We start from the raw sequence: 14,693 nt of genomic DNA, 5'->3' as shown, positions 1-14,693 counted from the left end.
TGACAAGTTACTCAGCTTCCGTAAGTCTCGATTTTTTCATCTGTAAAAGAGGGATAATAAATACAACTTTATAAAAATAGTTATGAACACTAACTAAGAGAATGGATGTGAATAATCTGGAATATATCATCAGTCCATAAATGGTAGTTTTATTTGCCCCCCTTTTTGCTGACCTTTTGGTTGACAAGAAAAATCTGGAAATCTAAATGAAATTTGACAGGTTGATGCCTAATGCAGTAGTAAAACTTTAACTTTAGTGCAGTATGAAAAAGAGTCTCCTCATTTTTATTATTTCCAGTGTCATGGAAACAATAAACACTATGTAAATAAGGTAAATGTATAGTCCCACATTTATTTTGTTTTTTTTTTTTGAGGTTGCATACTAGCCAAGAAATCTGTAATATATAAGTAAATTAACTTATATTCAAGGTTTTACTAAACTCAAATTACTATGTTTTTATTTTTACAGCAAAATAGTATCTTGTTCAAAATGAGGGTGTTAAATTCTATAAAAATTTGCCTTCTTTTTGGACATTTTAGGGATTTGTAGCTCTGAGGTATTAGCTACCTTCTCTGTCCCTTCCTCCATTGCTCCCTCCCTCCCTTCCTTTTTTGTTGCAACTTTCCAAACCTACCTGTTCTTTCGGTGTGTTTTTTTCTAGAGCAAAAAACATACTGTAAAGGACTCTCACAGATGCCTCGAAAGGAGCTAATGCCTTCTTAGGTATCTCAGTGGCCACCCTAACTAAGCTTTTACAGGCTGACAGATGAATGTCTTAGATAGGTAGATACATTTGCACATAAGGTTTAAGTGCTAAGGAAAAAAGTGTCACATTTGATGCTGATGAATTCTGGTAATGAGATTCTTGTCAGAAGAGGACTATGGGCACTGCCCCTTTTGGCAGCTTTCTGTGGAGCAAAGTGGAATAGAAACAATATGCTTACAGATGTTGATATGCCTGTTGCCTTGGCAACATCAGTCCCTGTCTTTGTGGCTGTTGCCAGGAATGCAGCATCTGGCACAGGCCCCATCTGTTGTACTAACTGCAGCATCTGCCTCTACCTTTTCTTCTATGCATGTAGCTTAGGCTCCTCGTCTTCTGCCCACCTTCTGCTCTTGCTCTCTGATTGCAACATCTGCCACTGTTTGTTTTTGCTTTATGTACACAACTGCAGGTACCATAGGGGTATCAGCTAAATTAGTGGCTATTGCACTTATTTTATTTTGTTTTTATTTTCATTAAATGTATCAGGGTGATACTGGTTAGTAAAATTATATGGGTTTCAGATATATAATTCTACAATTCATCATCTGTATATTGTATTGTGTGTACACCACCCCAAGTCAAGTCTTCCATCACCATTTATCCCCCTTTACCCTCTCCTATCCCCTCTTCCTTCTGTCAATCACTATAGTGTTGTCTGTGTCCATGAGTCCTTCTTTTATTCTTTGCTTAATCCCTTTACTCCTAACCCAGTCCCCAAAATCCCCTCTCCCAACAGATGTCAGTCTGTTCTTTGTATCTAGGAGTCTGTCTCCACAGTGTTAGTTTATTTTGTTCATTAAGAGTCCACATATATGTAAAATCATATGTTACTTGTCTCTATCTCTGATTATTGCATTTAAATATTCATTTACCTGTGAAAAGCTGTTTCACTGAAGATGTTTTCCTTAGTCAGACTTTCTGTTCCTGATATTTGGATGATTTCCTTGGCAACATCAAACTTGCCATTGTAGCATGCCCTAGAGTTAAAGAACATGTTTTGATATTAGTAAAAACATACAAATACCTGGAGGGCCTATAGAATTATGCATAATACTCACAGGTGCAAAGGGGTGTCTCCATAGATATTAACAACATGCGGCTGAACTTCTGAATCACTCTGGAGCAGGAACTTCACTATATCATGGTGTCCAAAGCGAGAACAGAAATGGAGTGGGACATGGTCTTCATTGTCCTGAGCATTCACTGTTATCAACAAGAAAGAAAAAGGTAAGCTATCTGGAATCCTCTGTTTCTTATCCTCCTCATGGGTAGTGTCAGGAATTTTTCTAAGTGCCCGAGAGACTCTTAGCAATCACCAATTAATGATAATAATAGAGGAAATTAAGTGTAACCAATTTAAAAAGTTATAATAATATTCTATTGCCTATTATGTTAAACAGGCTTTCTTCTAGTTCCCATAAATTCTATGGAACTCATCTAATCAAATCTACCTTGCAGAATGGAATAGATCAGGAAACTAATATGCACCTGAGAGGTACTCATGGCCTTAATTCTACAAGTATCTCCTTTCAAATTGATTTTTTTCTCCCTCTGGAGAATGTTAAAAGTTACGGATCTTGGCCAGAGCACCATTGCCTAAAGATTTGGGTTGAACAAATTAGGAGTGGGGAGTTAGTTCTCTGTATGTTTACAACACTGTCTAGAAGGTTCTGATGCACATTTACCTGAGAATTGTCATACCCTGGTACACAAAGCAAGGTATAATAAAAAACAATGAGCTTCAGATTGAGGCAGACCTCATTAATCCTGTTACTGCAGACAGTTATTTAACATTTGATTGCTCATTCCATAATGGGCTTTTGTCCTTTTTGACCCGCCCTTTGGCCCAGCCAACCTTATAACCTATTCTGACATTTGGGAATTTCCTATACTAAAAGTACTGACCAGAAGCCAAAAAACATATTCTATCATAGAACCTGGAAATATTTCCAAGTTCCCTTTGCAGCTAAGGGACAAGACTGGCAGAGGGTGACCCTATGTTCTGGTATAGGCCTGTTAGCCTAGTGTAATGTTTAATAGTGACCCTTTCACTCTCAATAATGCATTGGTTTGTATGCTTATCTACAGGGTCCTCCAAACAACACATTATATCAGACTCAGACATTGGAGTTGATGATACAAAAAAGCAGAGCCTAATTTACCTGGGCCATGTAGCAGTGGTGGGGTAGCTCCAAGAAATTTCCAGCAGTAGTGATCCAGCCACAGACCCAGTGCCCTGAATTGCTGGTGCCAGAATCACAAGGGCTGCTGTGTGTGCCTTCCTGGGGCAGCAGTACGTCTCCCCAGGACTGGTTTTGGAGTGTGATTTTGGATATTGTTCTTTACTGTGAGGATTCCAAACCTATTTCCAACCCTGTCTTGGGGAAGAGTCTGTATGCTGCTTGATATCCTTTAATATACTCCTCTTATAAATTAGCAAGAGTTAGTTTCCAATGTTTGCAAATGAGAACACTTGGCTGAGGCATACTCATTCCTCAACAAGTATTAAATGATCACTATCACCAGTACTGTGCTAGGTGTTGGAGGTATTGATTTCTTATCAGTAACAATAGGTGTAATAACACCCTTGTAGGGATGCTTGAAAGGATTAAGGCGGAACATAATCGGACAGCTTCTAGCATGATGCCTATCACATATAAGACACTTAATAAACATGTCTACTCTCTCTTTTACTAATTTCCCTCCTAGAAATTTGCTAAGTGCTAAGCCCAATAAGCTATAAATGCACGGAGTCTATACTCTCATATAACTGACAAGCTAGTTGGACAGTCAAGAATCACAGACTAAAGTAAGAAAAACTGAACACCAAGCTGCTAAATTCTGGATCTGCTTCAGCATAATCTCAAAAATTAAAATAACTGCATCAACTGGTCTATAGCCAATTTTTTTTTATTATTTCATTATTTGTCCATTTGTATAGGGTGCTTTATTCAAGATAAAATATAATAACCCTTAATAAAGTACATATATATGGATTTTTTTAGTGATGATAAATAAGAAAGAAAAAAGGAAGAAAAAGTATTAATTTTAAAAATATGCAAGTAGTTTATTACTACAGTTGTTGTAATCCTCTAACTTTTAATGAACACCGATTTAGGCCTTGTAGCTGGCTATATTTTTAGATAATGATTGTCATTTTATTTTCCTACAAGATCTTAAGCCACAGGGAAATCTTCAATACAGTCACTGAATTCCTCCTCCCCTGGCTGTTACTAAAAAATAAATCTTTGAATTTTTCTAATTAATTAGTGACTCAGAAGAACACCCTTTCTTCAGAAGAATGTTCCTGGTTGTTTTGATTAGCTTCCTTTTTATGACACTCTCCCTTTGTTCACATTCTGTTGGAAGCCAGGGCGGTCAATATTGTGAGTCGAAGCTGAGAACAGCAGGGAGCTGGGAGCATCTGGAGGTCACATAAGATTTCTTGAGGTCCAGAGGGGAACATTGTGAAGCAGAATGCAACACAATCTTTCATTAATTCATAATTTCCCTTTGGCCATGCTGGCCCCACCCACATTGTTCTTCTGTAATTGAACTGATAAACTTCAAAGTAAGTTATCTACTTGGTGAATTACCTGAAATGGCCTAGATATTCTTCCCATCAAAGAAGATATAAATGCCAATCAAATGGAGATGTCAGAAGTCTAGATCAGACACAGAGTTTATGTGTGTATTACCTACATTTATTCTTCAGCCGTTGTGATTTACTTTTGTCTTGGACCAATTTGCAAAAACAAAAAAGTATATATTATTATATTTTATATGAGAAAAATTAAATGTATGAATAATATATTATTTGCTCTAACTTAACATCTTATTGAGATATTTAAATAAAGTAAAATTTCAAGCAAAGGAATGCATGTAAATCATTATAAGGAAAATATTTAGTGCCTTTCCCTCTGCTTTGAAGGGAGTACATGTTCATTAATGCCATTTGAAAGAAATATTGGATAAATGGATGGGTGAACAGATGTTACTGCTTGCTTATATCTGTTTATAGATCTTAAAGATAAAATAAAAATTTCATATTAACCCAGAAATGTCAGCACATACCATTAGCTCTCTAAAGCAACTCCCACTGATGTCTTAAATAAATTTTCAATAATAAATCTGTGTGATAATTCTAAGGAGATATATTTTAAAAAAGAAAATACTTGTTCTTACTGACCATGATCTGGACACTTTTGTGATTTTTCTGTAATATTATTTCATGTTAAAAGACCTATAATATTTAACATATGGATCACAACAAATTTAAAAATTCTGCATTTTAAACATCGTAAGGACTGTATCATCTTTTTCTTCTTATAGAGCCCAACAATACTGCTCGACCTTCTCAATCTCATTCAATGACCATTATATTTCTCTTTTTTCAATGCCCTAAGAGGTATGAGAAGGAGGACTGGAGATGTGAAACACAGATGACTGAGCAGGTCAGTCTCCCAAACGTGTTAAACTGAAGAGGTTGCTTTCAGAATTACATTTTGGCTAATTTCGAAGCCTGAATTTATTTTCATTTGTGACATTTTGTTACCATGGAAACACACTGTAAATACCAGATTTTAAACTGAGCTCCTTTTGGGGTCATTCATTCTTCCTCTTATGTCTGTTTACCATAGGCAAGGGCCTATGGTAAAAAAAAATACATAATCTGGAGGCTTAGCTACATTTTGGAATAAGTGAACTAGCTAACAATAAATCCTTTGTAGTGTCCATCAGTACAGCAGACCGTCTAGTTTATTCTTTGTAATTGGTTGAAGTGCAAAAAGGACTTAAATATCAAGTGTGTATTAGAAGAAAATTTAAAAAATACTTCAAAATCTGAGTCATGTTCTGCCTCTCGAGTTTTTAAATAGTTGAGTAGGAGACATGTAGAGCTTTTGTCAGTCAGAAAGAAAATACTTATAATTGTATCACACGAGGCTGGTATGTAGGGGGAATACAGGTGCAGTACACATTTCAGCACCTCCTGTAGAAGAGTCCTTTGATCCTGGAGACGTGCTGATTGTAAATGACACTCATTTGACATCAGTGAGCATTGGAGTTACGAAGATGAATAAAAAGCTGAGGATGGCATCGATTTTCAAAGGAAAAAAGTGAGCAGTTCTTGACCCCTTGGAAGAGCTAGGCGGTTTCAAAATCATGATTATGTGCTCAGTGGTCCACAGAGGTGTACCTCTGCCTATTCTAACTAACAGAATCAAAGAGACTACTTAAACAAGGTCCAAGGAACAGTGTTCCTTGCATCCTGACAACACAGGTTGTTTATTATAATGCTATAAAAATGTCTAAGTCATTGCACACTGGCTCATAGAAAATGACACAAACTCTGTTTCCCAAAGTTTACAAAATGCAATGGCCCTGTTTTGGATGTGAAAACTGGAAGCTGCCTTAGCCTCTCCTCCAGTCGTCTCTGGGAGGCTTCGTGTTTCCTCATGAGTAACCGGAAACATTGATTAGGTTTGTTAACTGAATATCAGCCTCAATTCTGAACCAAGGAACTGGAAGTCCTGGAGCTTTGACAACCTTGTCCTTTTGGAAATGTGCATCATTTCTGCTGCAAAGGCCAGCAGCTCTTACAGTTGAGCTTTTAATTAAGTCTCTTGGGGGTCAATGAAAGAATGTTGGATATACCTGAGAGAATTTAATGACAAGATGTAACTCTGAGTGAATCTGTGTCAAAATAAAGTTTGTGCAGAAGAGAAAAAGAAAGAGAAAGATAAAACCTTTTTTTCAAAACTGAAATTTTAATTGATTTTCCAAAATTCATTTTATAATTAAAAAATACAAACTTGCAGGAAATTCTCTTCTAACTGTATCTATTTTTTTTATTTTAATCATTGTTCAAGTACAGTTTTCTGCCTTTTACTCCCAAACCAGCCCACCCACCCCAACCTCCCCACTTCCCTCCCATTACCACCGACCCACCCCTAGTGTTGTCCCTGTGTCCTTTAAATTTGTTCCTGTAAACTCTTCCCATTCTCCCCTGAAATTCCCTCTTCTCTCCCCTCTGTTCACTGTCAGCCTGTCCTTTATTTAAGTGTCTTTGGTTATATTTTGCTTGTTTCTTTGTTTTGTTGTTTAGGTTCCTGTTAAAGGTGAGATCATATGGTATTTGTCTTTCACTGCCTGGCTTGTTTCGCTTAGCACAATGTTTTCCAGCTCCATCCATGCTGTTGTAAAGGGTAGGAGCTCCTTCTTTCTTTCTGCTGCATAGAATTCCACTGTGTAAATGTACCATAGTTTTTTGATCCATTCATTTACTGATGGGCATCTAGGTTGCTTCCAGCACCTAGCTATTGTAAATTTTGCTGCTATGAACATCGGGGTGCAAAGGTTCTTTTGTATTGGTGTTTTAGTGTTCTTAGGATATAGTCCCAGCAGTAGAATTGCTGGGTCAAAAGGCAGATCCATTTTTAGTTTTCTGAGGAAGTTCCATACTTCTTTCCATAGTGGTTGTACAAGCTGCAGTCCCACCAACAGTGCACTAGGGTCCCCTTTTCTTCAGAACCTCTCCAACACTTGTTGCTTGTTGCTCTGTTTATGATGGCTTCTTTTCCCAGGCTTATCACATTCTAACTCCATGTCTATTAAAACTAACAGTAATATCAAATACTGAGGTGGGCATGGGGAACTCTCGTGTTGGTGTGGGAGTGAAAAAGTGTACTGACACTTTGGAAAATTGTTTGAAGTTTCCTCAAATGTTAAACATATGCTTGCCCTCTGATTGAGCAATTCTACTTGTGTGTGTGTGTGTGTGTGTGTGTGTGTATCCCTCAAGACAGATGAATATATATGTCCACAAAAAGAATTAAGCATTACTATTTCTGGCTGCTGTATTCATAAAAGTCAAACACTGAGAACATTCAAATGTCCATTATGAGGAGAATCAGAAACAAATTGTTGAATGTTCATACAATCTTCAGCAACAAAAAAGTAGCAAACTACTTATATAAATGTCTAATCACTGTGTTGTACACTTGAAACTAAATAATATTGTATGTCAACTGTAATTGAAAAATAAAAAAATATTTAAAATTGTAAACTATGATTCATGCAACAACATGGATGAAAGTCAAAATCATTGTGTTCATCAAAAGAAGACAGTCACAAAATTATATTAACTGCCATAACAGAAAAATAACTAACCTATAGCAATAGAAGCCAGAATATTAATTATGTTTGGTGGTGAAAGCTATTTACTGAGAAGGCGGCACAAGGGATATTTCCAGAGTACAACTTTCCAGTTGAAATATCTTCAAACTTTTAGATAAAAATATTCTACAACTTGACCTGGATGGTTTTTACATGGGTGTATGCATAAGTAACTATTCACTTAAATCAATATTTACTTAATATTTGACAATTTTTCTGTATGTAAACTTTACCTCAATTAAAAAAAGATTAGTGGATAATAACTAATAGGAATAATTTATCTAAGATAACCCCTTACTTTTTACTGCTGTACCTAATATATTAGGAATTGAACTAAAATGTGTAAAGAAGAATTAACACATGGGTTTAAATAATATATTAAAAATTATAAATTACAACTTGTAGATCAAATTAGTACATAAGTACAGAATTAATCATCTTCAACATTATTTTCTTGTAAATAAGAATGGATAGTAAAGGTCTTCTAAATACAGAATCTTACCATCTGCTTTGTTGCCTTCTTCCATCAAGAGTTTTGCAATATTAAAGAATCCTTTTGCAGATGCGAGGTGCAGGGGCCTGTCTCCGACTTCACCACTTACATTTACATCAGCGCCAAATTTCAAAAGGAGGCGAGTTACCTAAAGGATCCATTCATTTGAAATTAGTATCAAAAGTCAAAACATAATGCAACATTTTCAACAATAGGAAAGAAGACATATTTTTAAGGCTTTCTCTTAAGTTACTTTTGCCTGAAAATCCTAACTCAGCTGGCCTAAAAATAAGGAATTTATTATATCACCTAAGAAATTTAAAACCACAGCAATTTCAGGGTTTGGTTTTTATTTACATAAATAATCCTCTCTAAAATCACCCATTACTTACTGAAAACCTTTTCCAATGTCCCCTGTCTAGAGCTAACGGTGTTTACTTGGTTCTTGATTTTCACAGCACTTCCGCTCCTGTCACTCATGGTCATCTTGCCAATGACCTTTCTGGGTCATTTTCTGGATTTTTTTGTGAAGGGAAAGTGGCTGCACTAGCACTCAGCATCTTCCCGAGTTAGCCGAGATCATATCCAAAGGAACAGAGAGAGATGACGTATTAAACAACTTAGGATTCAGCCAGGGGTTGTTTCAGATGACAAGGATTTCTTTAAATCATTTATATATTCACTTAAAAACCTTCCAAATAATCTCTCTAAACCTGAAATTGCCTCCCCTGAGAATTTCAGAAGTCATTGCAGTACTCCAAGAGGTACGTTAGGATGCATCTGTATCACTTAAAAAACATGTCTGGGAGAACCCTTCACTGGTCCTGACCACTGGGGTGTAAGCATAAAAGTGAATTCAAGCTCTAAAACTGTTTTGATATTCTACGGGGCATCATATAAACATGTGTTTGGTAGAAACTTCTCAGGAATATGGTACATATTTGATAGAAATTCTAGGCAAAAAATTTAGCTGGGTGGGATATGGGGAAACTTTCTATTGAATGCAGGGGGTAAGCAACAAGATTCTAAAATCAGACTTGTATTTATTAGCTATGTCATCTTAAATAAATTACTTGATCTTTTGAAACTTCAGTTTCTTCATTGCTAAGATAAGAATAATAATAGTTCAACATCATAGAGTTGTGAGGATTAAAGGAGTTATTACATCTAAAGCACATAGAAAAGTGCCTATTAATAAATGTTGGCAGAAGTGATAGCACCAATATGAAACATGTGTATTTTATCCCTTTGTTGGCTAGTGGTAGACCAATATTTAATTCAGGAGTAATGAGAGTGGTAGAAGTTTAGTCGCAAGAACCTTGTGCTCCTAAGCACATATTTCCACTTACATAGACTCCATATATTTTGATTATGTGACTTTATAATGGACAGATTTAAACTATCTTGAAAATCGATTGTCTATTAAGCAGTATTATTATATACCTAGGAAATATTGCTCTTGGTGCAAAACATCTACTCTTCCACTTAAAAATAAGTAAATAAACAAATGGCAAGGAACACGGCACATCAGGCACATTTATATATTGAATGCACCATTCTCCCGTCAGCATTTTTTAGCAAATGACAATAGCATCCATAAATTACTTATGTGCTGTCTTTGCATACAGAAAGTGAGTCCCTTATCGTAAAAGGGCCATCCACAATTTAGCATAATTTTATAAGCCTGTGACTGTATATTCAGGGGAAGTAAACAAATTTAGCTCTCCACCAAACATGCATAGAAGCTCTTTATATTTCTGCTGGGTGAGGAGGTTAATATCCAAGGAGAATGGCTCTACAGATAATATGCATCATGTATATCCTGCCTGTGAGTGAAGTCAGAAAAGTAAGGAATTTTTTCATCACCTGGGCTTTTGGACCCTGTACATGCAAAAGCATTTTTAGTGCCCAACTCTGCAGTGCACTGCAGGGCACTGTGAGCCGCACATCAACGGAATGAGCCATCTTCCCTAGCTATCAGTCACACTTCATAGATCTGAGAGTGTCCAAGCACATGCTAGTGAAGAAAAGAAACAAAGGCAGAATGACTAGGACAGCACAGAGACATAAGTAAGTTTGATTTTCAACTTGGGATCCTCAGGCAGTACAATGGCATGACCTCTGCAGACATACAAAGGTACCATCCTACTCCAGAATGGAGTAAGACCAGTGATTAGAGATATAAGGAAGAGGGAACATAGGATGTCAATTGAATGCTTAGGTTTTGATTTTCCAATTATGTTTGTATTTCTATTTTATTTGATTCTATTTAGTCCCTTGTGTATAGCTAAAGGGCAGTGTTTGAAAGCAGTGTGTAAAAATTTTGTCTTTCAATATGTTAAGGTTGAAGATCAATGAACTTTGGAGTTAGAGCACTTGTCCTTAAATTCTAGCTTTACCACTTGGCAAACTGCCTGGACTTCACAATTTGGTTCACTAATATAATAGGGATAAGAGGCTTTTTAGTACAAGAATGATATAGGCTTCAGGATCAGAGAGGCTTGAATACATATTCTAGACTTTCTATTATTAGCTGCATGACTCTGGCATGTTACCTGACCTGAGTGAGCTCCAAGTGTAGCATTAACAAGAAGAGGTAAATGACAGCTAATTTTGGGGTTGTGGCAAAATTTTTTACAAATTCATATAAAAGTATTAACACAGTGTTTGTCCTATACTTGAACTAACTCACATCTGAAGTTCCTAAGGTTGTCGGGAAGGTCAAATGAAATTATTTATTAAATGAAGGTACATTCTAAACTTTAAAGCATTCTATGTACATTACTTTATGACATAATATCAACTTTTATCAATATGTGCCTATTGTACAGTCATATGTTAAAATAAATTATACATTTAAAGCACATTTAGTGATTGTTTTGTAGTTTCTCTAGGTTGTTCCACATATCTGTTTCCCATCATCATAGTAGCAAACTACCACATACTTATTGGATTAAAATAACACAGATTTATTCTCTTAAAGCTCCAGAGGTCAGGAATCTAAAATCAAGGTATTAGCAGGTTGCATTCTCTCTGGAGGCTTTCATTTCCTTGCATCTTCAGCTTGTAAGGCTTCCTGGATTCCTCAGCTTGTGGCCCCTTCTTGTATCACTTCAACCTCTTGCTTCCATTGTCAGCTCTCTTACTAGTCTGATTTCCTGCTTCCTGTTATAAGGATCCTTGTGATTACATCAGGATCATCCAGTTAATCCAGGATAATCTCCCCATCTCAAGGTCTTTATCTTGATTACATCTGCAAAGTCCATTTTAAGGCTATATTCATGGGTCCTGGAAGTTACAACATGTTTGGGGAGACAATTTTGAGTATAACACATCCCATGACAATGGAGAAAAGGAAATCCAGTTTCTGAATAATACCTTTTTTCAGAGAACTGTTGGAAAGGACTTTGTGATTTGTTTTACTGTTATTGTCATTAGGTGAACACAGTGACATTTATTAAGCTTTTACCAAACACTTTACTAGCTCATCAGAAGAGCAACTCTTTGAGATTAGGTTCTGTTAATATTTTTCCTATTCTATAGATGAAGATCACATGGTCATAAATTTTTCAAACTCAGGCTGACTTATTCCTGTAGACACACATCTACCAATGTGCTCTACTGCCTCCTTTGTGTACTAAAATTATCAGTAAAAATGAGTAACTCCGCAACTTCAATGTTTCTACAGATCTTTAAACTCCTCAAGGGTGGAGCTGATAAAAATATGGCAAAAATAATGTAAAGGATATCTTAAATATCTTTTCTTTGAAGCTAGGACAGTTTAACAAAAGCCTGGATCACCTAGGTGGTCTCTTAATGTTTGGAAATACTATTGTCAGACTTACCTGTTCATGCCCATAGTATGCTGCAATGTGCAGTGGGGTGAAAAAAACTGCATCTTGAACATTGACATTAGCTCCATGCTGCAGAAGCACATCAGCAGCCTGGAAAAGAAAGAGAGCTCAGGAGCTTTATTTGGGGAATCTTCCTATGAACATTCATTTTAAATAATCACACACAATTCTTCTCCAGGAATCATCATCTTGAAACATATTTGTCTTCCCTGCTCCAAACACTCCAATGGCTTGTTTTTGACTATAAAATAAAGACCAAACCCGTTACTATGGCATTCCAGGTCCTCTCAATGTGATGGTATCCTTTTAAATGTTATTTCCCATTACTCACTTTCATAAATCCAATTGTATGGTCAAACTGCATTTCTTTTCCTGCTCCTTTGAGTCTTTGTTCACATTACTTCTTCAGCCAGGAATTCTCCTTTGTCTAGTCTACAGATGTTTAGATATTTAAATTCAATCTAAATGCCATCTCCTCTAAAACTTCTTCGACTTCCCCTCCTTCAATGAGAACTGACTTGTCTTCCTTCCTCTCAACTCTCGTATAATTTTCTTTCATGCCATTTAGAAAATTTAAAGAATTTATACACATGCCTTATCGCCCCTACTAAAGGGAAGGTGCTCTGAGGATAAAGTGTGTATCAGATTCATCTTTATAATCCTACCCTAGTGTGTAGCCATACAAATACTAACCATTTGACAAGCATTTGTTGAAGAGAGAAGGAAGGAAGGAAGGAAGGAAGGAAGGAAGAAAACTACTAGGAGCCACTGGTCAACTGTCTTCATAGAAAGCCATAGATTACCAACAAACCTGCTGATGCTTCAGGTTTCTCCTATTCCCAAAGATCCATCTCTGAATCTCTCTTCTCTGGAAAAGTGATTGGAATAATTTTCTTAAGATATATTCATTTTCATTGTGTATTTTCCTAATGCATTGTTTATCTTTTAGTTGGTCAAATACTACACATTTGAAAAATTTTCAAAAGTCTATTAGACTGAGAAGACAAATCAGGAAGATGGGATGTAAGAACTCAAGTGATTTATTGCTCTAACACCTCCTCTGTTTCTACAAAACAATTGCCTCCTAAGTCATTGCTTCACCCATTTGAATCACAGCCCCTCAGGACCAGGAAGCAACCATGGACATTGCATATGAAACCCCGATGTTTTTAAGAGGAAGAAATTAAGAATCAAAGGAATTAGTAGACAATTTCTAAAAGTCATGCAGCAAATCACTACCAAGAAGGAAGTGAATCTTTAGTCACTTCATCAAGTGACTAAAGCTTTGTTTCTGAGTGTTCCATAGTTATAAATAGCTCACTTATCAATCATGCATTTATTACTGCATTAAATACTATTTATTGAGCATATATTAGCTAAAACTGTTACATTAGATGATTATCCTCACAGATTATTCAATTCCTGGGATGGTATTATAACTGATTATAATTGTCAAAAAGAATTCCTGTTGGAATATCTAAAATTTCTGGTGGGTCCCAAAATATAAGCAGGTGTATATATTTCTACACATTTTCAACATGATGATTCTGCTGATATTGGATATTGCTGACTAATGATTCATAGAATATACAATGTGTGCAGTGAATTGTTTTTCTATTGGGTTGGCCAAATTATTCATTTGGTTTTTCCCTTAAGATGGCTTTAGTAGTGCTTAGTTGTTTTTAACTTCATTAGACACAATTTTGTTAGATTATGTTGTGACAGCTTTCATATCAGTATCATAAAAATAAAACTTATCCTGATTGGTGAATTTTTATAGCCATTTTAATACTGAAGATGGATGAAAATAAGCAACATTTTTGGCATGTTATGATTTATTATTTCAAGACAGGTAAAAATGTAACTGAAATGCAAAAAAAAGATTTGTGCAGTGTTTGGAGAAGGTTCTGGGACTGACCAAATGTGTCAAAGGTGGTTTGCAAAGGTTTGTGCTGGATATTTCTTGCCGGATGATGCCCCATGGTTGGGTAGACCAGCTGAAGTTGAGAGGGATCAAATTAAGAATAATCAACATTATACCACACAGGAGATAGCCGACATACTCAAAATATCCAAATCAATAGTTAGTGGTGAAAATGGAAAATGCATCTTTTGTTTTATGGAAAACACCATACAGACTTTTTGACCAACTCAATAATAAAAAATTAAGACCACAATTAACATTTATTGAGAGCACATTATGTATCAGGTCCTGAACTAAGTGCATAAGTAGTAACCGGAGTGTCCTCTAACTGTTCTATCTCAAAACACAGAAAGACAGGTGTTGTTGTCTCATTTTAAAGGTGAGGAAACTGAGTCTTGTGAAGACTAGGTAATTTACAAGGTCATATGGCCAGTAAGGGACAGAACTGTAATTCAAATCTAGGTCTGTGTGACTTCAAA

At 36.1% G+C, this 14,693-nt stretch overlaps 1 protein-coding gene across 1 annotated transcript in view; it reads right to left on the bottom strand.

Moving 5' to 3' along the window:
* LOC114496618 (serine/threonine-protein kinase TNNI3K) overlaps positions 1-14,693 on the bottom strand; it is a 279,002-nt gene that overhangs the window by 194,543 nt on the left and 69,766 nt on the right. Inside the window, exons 6-9 of the mRNA XM_028512225.2 lie at positions 12,282-12,380; positions 8,446-8,584; positions 1,826-1,970; positions 1,640-1,744 (exon numbers count right to left, since the gene is read on the bottom strand). Of these exons, the coding sequence (XP_028368026.1) occupies positions 1,640-1,744; positions 1,826-1,970; positions 8,446-8,584; positions 12,282-12,380 (488 nt within the window). The remainder of the gene's footprint in view (positions 1-1,639; positions 1,745-1,825; positions 1,971-8,445; positions 8,585-12,281; positions 12,381-14,693) is intronic.

This window comes from Phyllostomus discolor, chromosome 5, assembly GCF_004126475.2.
Source record: "Phyllostomus discolor isolate MPI-MPIP mPhyDis1 chromosome 5, mPhyDis1.pri.v3, whole genome shotgun sequence".
Lineage (NCBI taxonomy): Eukaryota > Metazoa > Chordata > Mammalia > Chiroptera > Phyllostomidae > Phyllostomus > Phyllostomus discolor.
Note: the sequence above shows the minus strand (reverse complement) of the source record. Positions and strands in the feature narration are given on the sequence as shown.